General features: G+C 40.2%; 1 protein-coding gene across 4 annotated transcripts in view; it reads left to right on the forward strand.

Annotated features, from left to right (window-relative positions):
* tln2b (talin 2b) overlaps window positions 1-7,972 on the forward strand; it is a 148,467-nt gene extending 140,495 nt beyond the window's left edge. For all 4 annotated transcript variants that reach the window (XM_088080576.1, XM_088080579.1, XM_088080578.1 and 1 more), the window contains exons 53-57: window positions 2,968-3,093; window positions 3,197-3,259; window positions 3,990-4,172; window positions 4,258-4,383; window positions 5,674-7,972. In XM_088080576.1, the coding sequence (XP_087936702.1) occupies window positions 2,968-3,093; window positions 3,197-3,259; window positions 3,990-4,172; window positions 4,258-4,383; window positions 5,674-5,802 (627 nt within the window). In that variant the 3' untranslated portion in view covers window positions 5,803-7,972. The remainder of the gene's footprint in view (window positions 1-2,967; window positions 3,094-3,196; window positions 3,260-3,989; window positions 4,173-4,257; window positions 4,384-5,673) is intronic.
* The last annotated feature ends 5,385 nt before the right edge of the window (window positions 7,973-13,357 follow it).

Raw genomic sequence — 13,357 nt, forward strand, 5'->3', positions numbered from 1 at the left:
GCTGGTCCAGTGAGCAAACGTATGATGCTCGGAAAACTTTCTTCAAAGGCACTTTCGGACAGTATTTTCAGTTGCGTTGCCAGGAGACGCAATTACACTGCTGGGTCCTCAAGCTTGTTTTGGAATGAGTTCAAATGTGTGATGAACTGTTGTGACCCTTTCTAAAAAAGAGAGGGCCTCTGTCTTGTTGAACTTATTTCCTTTGTTGTATTGCAGTGTTCTTCATTTCTAAACTAAACTGAGCGGGGCTTTTTCAGCCTGTTCTCCCCCACACACAGCAGTATTGCCTTAAAAACTCAACGGCATAATATGCAAAGAAAATAGGCAAAAGATAGGGATAATAGTTTTGCTTGTGTAAAAAAAGATTTTTATGTTCTGTATGCATCACAGGGTTGTGTTTGTGTTGTGCTAATGCATGATTGTGTTGTCTGTCTCTGGAGACTGGATAGCTGGATCCTAGTGATCTTCCTCCTGTGCCTGTAGTGCTTTTCCCCTTATTCTATACCTCTTCCTGTACACACAGCGATCGTCGGTTCCCCCCTCTGCCTGTATGAAAGAAACTGAAGAATATTTGGGTTACCCTATTTTTAATAAAGCCTATATAATACTCTGTCTCATACCATAATTCCACAGCTACAGACTGCATTTATGAGGACCTTTGTGTTCATGAAAGGGGATTAGTGAGTGAAAGGCTTTACCTCTTTTTAGATGTCAGTGTCTCCCTCTAGTGAGCTGATGGGAAAAAACAAATTACCATTTAAAGGGGAACATCACTTAAATTAAGAATTCCAATATGTTATTTCCATGGCATTTAAAGTTCAATCAATATTTGCCAACATGAGCTTCTCTCTCGAATCCAAAAACCAGAGAAGTAAGTCTTAAACTTGTGATGTCATCAAGTACAAAGTCTGGAGCTGCTCCATAGACAGAATGAGAGGCAGATTTTGTGGACCAACAGAATGTTTGTTTTCCATTTTTGCACCAAAATGAACTTTATTCTATTGTTGTGTTCTCACTTGTGAAATAGAAACACTCAGAGCAGTCCACTGGGTGCCCTCAGTGTCATCTATTGCACCTTGTCCTAACTGGACATGAGTGTCAGAATTTTTTTTGAGGCAGAGCTAACAAAATTCAGCTTTCATACTTCGAGGCATTAAGCCTCCCTTAAGTCTGTAAAATAGCCCGTCAGATTCAATCAGGTGTCATTTGTCTGAAACAGCTTGGATTCTCCTTCTTCCTCCTCTTTACTCCCTCTCCTCTCTGCTCCTTTGTCTCCCCCACCCTATAAGGAGGGAGGGCCCCTCTGCTCCCAGCATGCTCGTTGCCCTGCCTTCCCCCTCCATCCCTCCCTCCCTCTCTGAGCCGTTGTAGACCTGGAAGCCTCCTCTGCAGGGCTCTGTCTGATATGTTTGATATATTAGGTTGTTATTCAGTCCAACTATATATCAAACATATTCCTACAGTGTCCCGCCCTGTCTCCAGCCACGTGTGCCTTATGTGTTTATGGAGCTCTGTGGTCATCATATGCTGCTGACTGCTGAGGCAGCAGAGATTTGTTGACTGTCTCTAAGCTGATGCGCTGTGATCTTCATCATGGTGTTTAGTTAAGGTTTGGGAAACAGGACATCATGTTCAACTGTGCTTTTTGTGAAAGATAAAGTTGAGCATTATAGATTATGCTACAGGCAATAGCTACCATAGAGCACACAGAGGTCATGCACTAAGTATGTTGTGAATTTTGGGAAGTTGGAAGAGGTTACTTTTTATATTTGCTTAATACATGTTCTACTTTTAGGCCTATTATTAAAAAGATGATTCCATTTTTGCCCACCATAGGTGGCAGCATAGAGAAGGCTTTGATATAGCACTTAGGCCATATATGTGCTTGCTGTTTAACCTTGCATTCACATACGCATCCTGCTGTGTCAATAGGCTTTTTGTTTATATTATTGCCTATATGTGACCTGTGTTACTGTAGGATACCTGTAGAGGGCACACCAGAGAGCCGTATACAGCTACCGGATGTGAGGGATGTAAACAACAGATATGGCAACGCTCTAAGCTCCCAGGAAGTGCGGCAGTCTCTGATGCAAATTTTACAAAGTGGCCAAAAGTGGAATTACACTGTCTGCGTTGGTCACATGATGCACACTTTCACCTAATGACTTACATTAGGAAGGAGACGTCCAGTTTGAGACATCCAGTTCGAAAACATTTGCAAAGAGTAAAAAGGCTGCAGGATTAAATATTGAAGTGCCATTCAAGCTAGCGAATCGCTTAACTGTAAGTCAGTCGCTCCGCTGGCAGAAGTTACCCGTTCAGTCACACTCGGCCACGCTCAACTGCAGTAAGTCTTCAGTGTGCAATGAGCAACTCTCATAGCAATGTACGGGGCCCCGCCCCCATGGCTGTATCCAGACCTCCTATAATACATCCATGCGACACTTGGGGAGGTCATGTTGAAGCTGAGATCAAGGCAGAAAAGGCGAAAGCAAACACCATTTCAGTGGTACATAAGGCCGCTATATCAAGCCTGTGGGGACATGTGGAGTATGTGTCTCTAATGCTTTCCGTCATTTTAATCCCCGATGCAGTGTTTACTTTGTCACATCCTCTCTGCCTCTACACTGCCACTGTTGTTTATATACATACTACATCTTGCGTCCGCATCGCGTTCATTTTTAGGTATGCACACAGAGGACGCAGGGGACACATGCAGCCATCATGTGAATGTGCAGTTAACAGCAACTATAACTCCGGCCTTAGAGCATCATTTTGGGGAGTAAAATATATAGAAAAGTTAGTAATTCAATGACATGTTTTAAAATCTCATACATATGGTAATAAAATCTCTCTGTGATAAAATCTTGTTATGGCCCCTGTTGACCTAGCGACATCGATAATTCTTTTTTTTACTTCAGGATACTATGGTTGTAAGTCTTAATTAACATATGATTTTACTTTCAGCAGGCAGATGAGACGCTGGATTTTGAGGAGCAGATCTTAGAAGCAGCAAAGTCCATCGCAGCAGCAACTAGTGCTCTAGTTAAATCTGCATCTGCAGCTCAGAGAGAACTGGTGGCACAAGGCAAGGTCAGTCAACACACTGAGTCAAACACTCTGCAATGCACTGCATTACTAATAATGTAAAATATCATCTACATTCTGTTTTTTTTTTTTCCATTGTCAACCTCAGGTGGGATCCAACCTGGCCAACGCAGTGGATGATGGCCAGTGGTCACAGGGTCTCATATCAGCTGTAAGTTTCCTTCAACACATTCACAAATTACTGTATAAACTTTTTTAAAGGTCCAGTGTGTAAGATTAATCTAGAGATGAGGGTTGCTGATTGCAACTAGCTGAAACTTCTCCTCAAAGTTGCTTCAGTCTTCTTTGTGCAGGAGGTTTTACTAGAAGTCAGACTGTCCACAGAGATCTCTGTTCTCCATATCAAACAGATCAGGTGATTGAAAACACTGAATTTTTTTTTTATATTTTATTTTCAGCACTTCTGTTTGGTCATTTCTTTTCTTTTTTGTGTTTATTCTCAGGTAATTTCCTTGTAATTTCTTTTAGTAATTTCTTGCTAATGTCAAGGGGCAAGGAGCTGTTAAATTTGTTCATTGCATTCTCAAACCAAGAAATCAAACCAATTTGCTCAGGTCACAAAGAGTTAAGGGGAAAAAAAAGAAAAAAGAAAAACAGTGTTATTCTGATGCATTTGTGAAAATGCAAAGTCTCAAATTGCTGTATCTAGAACCAGTGTTTGGTTTGTCCATTCGGGGCTGCTGTAAAAACATGACGGTGTGACATGCGAGAACCAGCTCCCTATGCAGATATAAATGGCTCATTCTGAGGCAACAAAAACACAGCATTTCTTATTTTCAGGTGTTTAATTATGAAAGAAAATGTACTTATTATATTCAAGTTCTACACACTGGACCTTTAATATTACAAAGGAGCTGGTTTAAATGTGTTGCTTCCTGTAGGCGCGTATGGTAGCAGCAGCCACCAGCAGCCTGTGTGAAGCAGCCAACGCCTCAGTGCAGGGCCACGCCAGCGAGGAGAAGCTCATCTCTTCAGCCAAACAGGTTGCAGCCTCCACGGCTCAGCTGCTGGTGGCCTGCAAAGTGAAGGCTGACCAGGACTCTGAGGCCATGAGGAGACTCCAGGTAACACTGACACACACTTTTTATCCACAGAAACTATGTGCACAGGGATTGTGTGCATGCTAACTTTGACATCATTTGTTTGAAGGCTGCCGGCAACGCGGTGAAGCGAGCCTCAGACAACCTGGTGAGGGCGGCTCAGAAAGCAGCATTTGACAAGAATGAAGATGACAGCGTGGTGGTGAAGACCAAATTCGTCGGAGGCATAGCTCAGGTGAGACAAAATCAGAAAAAAAAAAAACCTGTAACAGAAATCTGTTGTGCGCCGTGCCCTTTTCACTGCATGTTTGCACCTCTCGCTGATATGCCAAAATGCCACAGTCGTTTTTCTGAAATTGTGATGTGCTGCTGTGGATAAACAGCCCATCAGCTTCATTTCAAAGCTGTTTACCAGGTTTACCCGACACCCACGGCTGCCAAACACCGCATCTCTTCAAGACTTGAGAACTGGCTGCCTTTTCATCTTTGAAAGTAATTGAAGAGTGGGTGTCTCTTTTTCAAAACTCCAGGATGCCACAGGAAGCTTTACTTTTCATCTTGATTGATTGACTTACTGTTTCAGTCAGTGGTGCACCCCAGCTGGGCATCAGTGAGGCTCACTGCCTCATTAATGTCTTATCATTGTTGCACTGAGGGGAGCTCTGGACATTTAAAATCGATTGATGGACCACTATCGATCCACAACTACTATCGTACATGCAGTTCAAAAGCTGTCATGAAATTACCTTTTTAAGTTTTTGCTGTAATGTTTAACACTTCTTTCTTCATGCATCACAACCAATATTCTCCACTTGTGTATATTTATAGACATTGGTCGATTTTAGTAAACCATAAGCCAGGGGTCACCCACCATTTTTCCAAGGACCAGAATTCTTCTAAGCAGACATATCATGCCTTTACTTTCCAAAATAGAAAAAAATATACCTGTCATTGTTTAACAATTTATTAAAGTAATAATGCAATAAAATTACTATCATTAATGATAAATTAGAAGTAAATAAAACAACATTTTAAATAAGGGCATGTTCGAATAATAAGCTATTATAAAATGACAGATGGATTTATAAAGTACACATTGATCAAACACTTATATTTGCGGTTGGTAAATCATTACGTTATATACACCTTTTGAATTCTATTTAGTATAAGAAGGTTAAAAAAAATGCGCAATATCAAAAAAAATACTGGAATGCATGTTTTCCCTCTCAAATTTTTGAATTTATTAAAATTCAGCAGCAGGCCGTATGGAAACCATGGAAGGTTTTGGTGTGTCCTAAATGGCTCGCATGCTGGCGGTTGCTGATGCCTGTCGTAGTTTGTCTGAGTTTGTCGCTGTGTGATGCTGCTTCCTGTATTTTTCGTCAATGTGCATGGAGCGAACGGGCCGTACAGTGTGAGCTGGATGCCGTGCAGCTGTTAGGTTTTCCATAGGAGCTATCCACAGGACAGGGATTATAATGTGTGGAAGGCACGTTTCCCCGTCAGCTGTTCCCGTTCTCCTCAGATCATCGCGGCTCAGGAGGAGATGCTGAGGAAGGAGCGGGAGCTGGAGGAGGCCCGGAAGAAGCTGGCTCAGATCCGACAGCAGCAGTACAAGTTCCTGCCCAGCGAGTTGAGGGAGGACGAGGGCTGATTGGCAGGCGAGGTGTGCGCCCGCGCCGATGACACCCTCTTGTCACGGGGAGATGTTGCCGATGTACGATTGGCTGCTTTGCTCTCATATAACCGAGGAATATACAGCACTTGAAACAGACCTGTTTGGTGTGAAAAACAAGTGCCTGTGCTCCGTAGTGTATTTGTGTGCGTGTATGTATGTGTGTGTGACGTGCGTATGTATTTGTCAGTGAACGGCATTGACATTCAGAGTTCAATATGGAGACGGTCGGTACAGTTTTAGCAAGTGGAGACAGTATGATAAAGTTGTATGATAACCGTGTCATTGCTTTGTGAGTGTTACTGCATCATGAGCATTATCGACTGTTACAATCACGAATCGAAAGAATGGAGAAATCCTCTATAATCACTGAATGTTCTATAATTGTTGAAGGTTTAGAGCAAATAGAAATCAACTGAAGACTGATCTGCAAGTGGCGGAGCAAACCTAAGGGTCCATAGGTTGTATTCTAAATGTAAAAACCTCACGGGGGTTGATGAAAAGGCAGGAGGGGGGATGCATTTCACCACTGGCTTGCATGCACCATAATGTCTATACATATCAATGAAGCTACTAACCAATAGAGTAGTATAGCGAGGAAAGGCACTTGTATTTTACGAATAAAAATGTGAATTTGGGATTTGCTATTAAAGTAGCAAATCTTTAAAAATAAATCATTCTTATAAAGTTCAGCTTGACGCCAAACGAGGACTTCTGATTGGAGTGTATTTCAAAATAAAACAAAAACACACCACTAGCCAACATTAGATATGAAGATATTTATTCTTGGCATATTTTTTTCCAAAGGAGCAGACCGATGTTATTCAAAGAATCTGGACTATATGTGACCAAATATGTCATGCTGCTGGATACATCACCTTACGTTCTTCCCTCACACACACACACACACACACACACACACACACACACACACACACACAGCTGTGTAAGGAACATATGTTTACATTATATTTCATGTTTGTTCTCTCTTGTCTTCATGTATTAATTCCTCTCCCATTAACACTGGCCAGATTTTGTTCAGGTGCCCACTTGTACTGTGTACACACACACACACACACTCTCTCTCTCACACACACAGAGAGAGAGAGAGAGAGAGAGATACAGAGAGATAATTATTTTCCACCAGTCGCTGCCCTGTCACGGTAAAGGCATTTTCACTTTAGACTCTATAGCAATACATTACACTGAATATCCGAGCGAGATAATAACGAGAGTCTGCGTTGTTGTAAGATTGGTTATGTGCAATGATATTTGGCTTGTGAATGAAACGTTATGCACTGATGTTGCTCATAAACAAACGCACTGAAGACGGCAATTTAAAGCTTCCATTATATTAAATGTAGGACGTTTACCGAAAAAAAAAACCAGAAGGAAATGGCTTCAAGCTCTGATTGAGGAAACTTTCTTTTTCTCTTTAGCATATAAATGTATAATATATTGGAAATTTTAAGCAGTTCATCTCCTCAGTCTGTCCATGCCGCTGTCTGGACTGCATTGCGTACTAGTGCCTTACTTGAGTCTGCCCTGCGAGCAGCTGAAGATCAGGCTGAACAGGAGCCTGAGCCTTGTCCTCTCTGGATCCGAACAATATGCCAGTCTAATCCCCTTCGGGGTCTTAATAAACTGTCACCTAGTCCTTTGCCATACAATACAATGCCTTGGCTGGTGGCCTCTTTGCCTACAATATTAAAATGCTGATATAAAAGGGCATCTGTGGATACCTTAGGATTTAGAGACCATGTTGGAAGACTAACACTAGACTGCATTCCATGAGCATGTGGCAATTTGTGTTTTGAAATCAAGACAATTTGTTGAAATCATTATGCCAAGTCCCTCTTAAATGTAGGACTTAATAACTTCCTTGTTTCATTGTCTAACCACTATTAAAAAATATGAATAAATAAGTTTTTATCAGTAAATGTAAGAATTACCCTGAGATCTATTGTCTATCTGATTTGTCCAAGTATTAACGGAAATAGAAAAAGTTACTAGCTCTGTTATGAATAGGTGTTGTGCTTTCTTTAACAGACTGCGTTAGTTTTATGATTTGATGCTGTATGTATAATATTTATCTGGTCACAAAAGTATTTTTTGTATTCACCAAAAATAAAAGAGTTTCAAACAACCAGTTCTGTTGAGATTATTTTGTCCTTCTGTCTGTGTCGATCCTTTGGTGGTTTGCAAAGGATATGGTGATAGCTGTCTGTTTGTCCGTCCCAATTTCTTGTGATATCTCAAGAATGCCTTGAAGGCATTCCTCAAATTTGTCACAATGTCCACTTTTTTATGAACTGATTGAATTTTGGTGTTCAAAGGTCTCAGCCATGACATCAAAAACATGTTTTTGGCCATAATACAAGAATTCAAACACTGATTATGAAAAAAAATCAGTGTCTAATAGGTTAAATGATGAACAGATGACATGCTATAGTCAAAAGGTGAAAGGTCATCTTCACTGTGACATCATAATGTCCTTCAAAAACAATTTTCCGGCATCATATCTCAGGAACAGAAGGGGAGACATTTGGTCAGATAGTGAATTGGTGGCACTGATCTTTGGTTTGCATCTTGAAACTGTGCTGATTGTAGAGATCCTCTGTGCTGCTTGGTTGCAGATGTGTGTGTGAAGTATTTATATTTAAGAATTTGTAACTTCATTGCGGCAACATCCATATTTGTGGCATTGTCAATTGTTATGGTTCCATGTGAGTGGACAGACATGAATGTAAACTGTAACTGCAACTTTACCAGTTTGAGGAAGCATACAAATCCAAGGGGTAATCCATTTTTTCTCTTTTTTCATTTATATATATATATATATATATATATTATATATATATATTTATATTATATATTTATGCATATTTTTATAAGGTTTTATTTTAAAGAACAGGAACATAGATAGATAGAATGGTAGGTAGGTAAGTAGAGTAGTAAAAGTAGTATAATTTATATATAAAAGTAGAATATATATGTAAACCTTCATATCTAAGATGTACAATATGTCCGAAATGTAAGTATATTACTGCTATCCAAAATCAGGCCTGATAGTGGATACATGCCATTTTGACCAGTTTTCATCAAAAACATCAATTTCTTTGTTCTTAGTTGAAATGGAAATCTGCTGATGATGACAGGAGATGTCTGCTGGAAAAGGAGTCATCCTGCATTCTTCCCAGCAGATGTCAGTGTTATCCTTCATAGCTGAGTCAGAGGGGTCAGTGGATGTTTGGAGAAATATGTGCTAGTGGAAGGACTGGCAAAGTTAGCCAGACCAAATATGGACATAGTGGATGTGCTTTTTTTCTCCTGGTTCACAGACTAGACCTTGAAGTATGCAGTGATTCCCATTTAGATGTTTTGGTCTAGAATGAGAGTTCCCATTCATTTTGCACACAGCTGAAAGCTTTAAAGGGCTGTTAGGAGGTAGCCTCGTGTTGATATTGTGTTGGTCTGCTACTGGTGATGGCTCAGACTTGAACTTGACCTTTTTTTCTCTTCAGGTTTTACAAAACTTATTTGATGCTGTGCCTCTGTCTGTGCTGGCAGTGTGAGGGCAGAGTGTGTAAAGGATGGTTAGAGGTGACCGGCACAATACACTGAGTCCTCATAATGAACACCATATTTGGTTGTTTGAGTGTTTTGGTCTCATGGAAGGCCAGGCTGCACAGTCAAGAGGGGAAACTGAAGCCATGTGTTTAACTGGGAGTGCCTGTACTACTGTACTCACCCTCTTTCTGCCTCCCTCTCTCCTCCTTCCCTCCTAACGACCAGCAGGATGTTTGTCTGGTTAACTTGTGCGGCGCTATCAAAACCTCAGTAGATGAATGATGTAAAGCAGAAACATGGGTCGGTCGAGTTCTTCCACTTATTGTCCTGAATGTCACGATTTCAGACTTATGAGCAAACCACTCTTTTGGAAGTATAATCAATTTTCTGCATTGGCCGTGCATTTACAGCCGTTACGGCCACAAACTTCAATTTATATCTATTTCTAAAGCTTTCTGTTTTTCCATTGTTGGCATTTACAAGACTTCCTGTCATTTCTTTATTTTTTTGCCTCCTTGTCTCCTCTCTTTTCCATTCTGACACCTAGAAGTGTACCATCTTGAAGGATGTCTAATTTCTTAAAATCATATAGAGGAGAGAGGAGGCTTGCTGGAGGAGCTGTGAGCTAGGATGCACTGATGTTTCCTTTATTAAAGTCTTTTTCGGCACCTGTAACATAGAAAATAGGCATGACACACACTGCTGGAATATAAAAACAATGGCAGCTGTGTTGCACATCATATTTAATTGACAGCTCTGTGGCACAGATGTCTTATTTTGTAAAAAGCCTGTTGCTTTGACTCCTTTCTCCTTGGTTCTCCTCCTCGCCTCTTTTGATCACATCTCAAGTGGGAGGGACTTAACCCGTTCAGATCCTCTGTCCATTCCAATGCACCCTACTTTTCTAGGATGTCTAGATCTATGATAAGTGGTATGATAAGCCAAATTGCTCATTGTCTTTTTCCCCATGTTTTTTAAAAGAAAGCAAAGAATTTGGTCAGATTTTGAAGGTTAAAATACTTGTGAAGGTGTTTGAGCGCGCGCAAGAAAAGTGATTTCAATGCAGGTTTCAAAGGGTTAAAATGGCATGTCTTTGAGTGTTTTAAGTTGATTCAGCGACATTTTAATTTTTTTCGAGTTTCTAAGTATTATGACACACCCAGTAATCCTTAGCACCAATAGTGTGCACCGCTGGCATCCAAAATGTTTTACATGTAATGTGTTGGAAGATTTGTTTTGCAGTCAGTGAGACTTGTGCGATGTCTAATCCCCAAAGTCTGGCAGTCATTTAGTTTCAGGCTTTGTTCCACGCTCCAAAATGAAATCATGTTGACCCGTGTCCACGCCAAATGACACCAGGTCAGCTCTTCACTTTCATGTTTCAGCACTAATCTACAGTACGTTAAATAAGCCGTGGTAGGGCAAAAACAGATGCACTTGCCTTGACTCTGGGTTTCTTGTATCCATATATTTATATACTATCCAGTGTAAATAACAGGAGAGTCACTGCAGGCTCAGAAGTGATACTGTGCAGGAATGGAGTCATGGCTTGTGCTAAGAACAGCCACGGTGAAATTGAGAGTTGTCACACTGTGGAACTATGCATGTAGCCAGTTATAGCATGTTAAGAATACTCCTCCAAATCTCAGTCTTTACTAGTTTCTTAATTTGCCTTTTGGGGACTTCCTTTTATATTACAAACCTGAGCAATGGTGAATTCTTTTAATATTAATAAATGGGCCTAAATCTCACTACAGGAGAAAGCACATTTAGAGGGCATTGTGGTCTTTTGTAGCATTGAGAGACAAAAACCGTCTCTACTCCAAGCCAGTTTTCTCCATTTGTAGAGAAAAGTGATGAAAGAGGAAGTGAGGTTTGGAAAAAATGCACATCAGGAAAGGCTCTTGGGTTTTTGGGCTGGGCCATTTTGTCCAAACCATGCTACTGAAACTTTCTTTTTTTTTTTCCAACAACATCTCAATTTGACAGTGATGTTCTTTCTTACACCTTTTTCTGATCCAAATATCAGTGTGCAAACACTTTTAGCTGTTTCAAGAACAAGTGCTCTTCAAGATTTTTGTAAAGGTTTACATGAGGAAAGGAAGGAGTTAAGCTGTGCAGCCATATCAAGACAAGCCTGGCGAAACTGATAAAATAGTGGAAACCAGCATCATTTATTGACTTTGCATGTTTGTTTGGTTTTGGTTTTTGTGCAGTACATCTTAAATCTTCATGAGTTAAGTGCCTGAAGTTAATGTTCGGCTTTGGTCCATTTTTTTTCAGGAAGTTTAACATAGTTCAGCCCCAAAGATGGTGCGGCAAAGAGAAGGTAGACGTCTGTTAACAAACTGCAGAGGTAAAAATGACAAACACCTTCCAAAAATTTCCATACACTTTACGTTTCCTTATTGTAACGCCATAAGAAACTTTTCAGTTTGTTTTTCAGTTTGTCAGCAGAATCACAGAAAAACTGAATGATTTTCATGAAAGTTGGTGGAAGGCTGTGTCAGGGGCCAAAGTAATGGATCCATATCACAGGGCAGATGCAATTATTTTTCACTCTCATTAACCCTTTGAAACCTGATGTATTTCAAAATCTTGGGTAGAAGGGGATGAGCAAGAAGAAATGAAATGAAATGACCCAAAAATTAGCAAAAATATTAAAAAGTAGAACAAAAATTCTGGAAAATTAGTATTAAAAAAGAAAGAAAAGAAAAACAAAGGAATCAAATTATCTGTAAAAGTGGTTAAAATATAATAATTCTAACTAAATTTTAAATACTATGATCATATTTAAATAATGTTTTTCCCTCACTTTTTTCTTTTTTTTCTAGGGACATTTTCCTGAGCTTTTTAAAAAATAATTTTCTAAATCTGCTAATTTCTTGCAATCCGTAAAACATTTCTGCCAAGTTGCTCAGTGCCATTTTCCCCCAATGTTTTTAAAAGAAACTGTATACATTTCAGGGTTTAAAGGTTAATTTACTTGTTAAAGGCATCAGAAAGTAGCACAAAAGAGCAATGTCACTCCAAGTTTCAAAGGGTTAAAATTGAATGGTGAAGCTTTTGGCCTTGGCAGAGGTCTGTGCTTCTGACAGTGTCTTGTGCTTCTCTTCTCTTGTGTTTGTCACCTGTTTTGTAAGGTGCTGATTTTTTTAGATTGAACCAAAAGTTGTGTCTGTTTTTATCCAAGTTCCCTTTCAACAAGAGTCTGAGGCCCCTCATGTTTCACATATGCAGCCTGTGCGAAGTGCACATGCAGACTGTACTTCGCAATTAAACGCTCTTCAAAGGCTGATGAAAAGAGACACAGTGGAGTACAGGAGTGACATGGTTTTAATCTAAGGTAGCTGCGTTATAAGGATGCCTGTTCAGCCCTCTGCCTGCTCAGAGCAGCAGAGCTTCCTAACGTAAACCTGAGAGACAGCGGCTGATGGATGTAAGAGAGTCTTTTACTCAGGTCTGGAACACATGACTATTTTAGGTCATCAGCTGGATTGTCCCAACATGTCGGCACGCAGCCTCTCGACTGTGCAGCCTGTCATTTAAAGAGAATAGTAAACAGAGATGGCAGAGATGACACATGGGCTCTCACAGCTCAGGACACGGCGGTGGTCTATGTGCTGTGATTTCACACAGGAAAAATCCAAGAGGTTACTGTAATATTGCTCTGAATGGTGTAGTGCTTCATTTCACCATTTCCAATTTCATATGTGGCTTGTACTCATTAGATGTAAGTCTCTGGAGAACAACTGGGGTAGATTAGATGAAAGCATGCTTTCTACAAATCAGATTTATATTGTTTTCTACACACATATCCAAAATGACACTGTAATGAGCAGGGTAGTTATAACAGGCCCTTGTGCACACTATTGTAATGGGCCCTTGTGCATGATATTATGCACATAACATTTCATAACACTGGACAACATCAACATGCATATTACCCAGCAATTATCATTGC

The sequence above is a fragment of the Plectropomus leopardus genome, chromosome 7, assembly GCF_026936395.1.
Source record: "Plectropomus leopardus strain MGB_pleo_1.0 chromosome 7, ASM2693639v1, whole genome shotgun sequence".
In the NCBI taxonomy this organism is placed as follows: Eukaryota; Metazoa; Chordata; class Actinopteri; order Perciformes; family Serranidae; genus Plectropomus; species Plectropomus leopardus.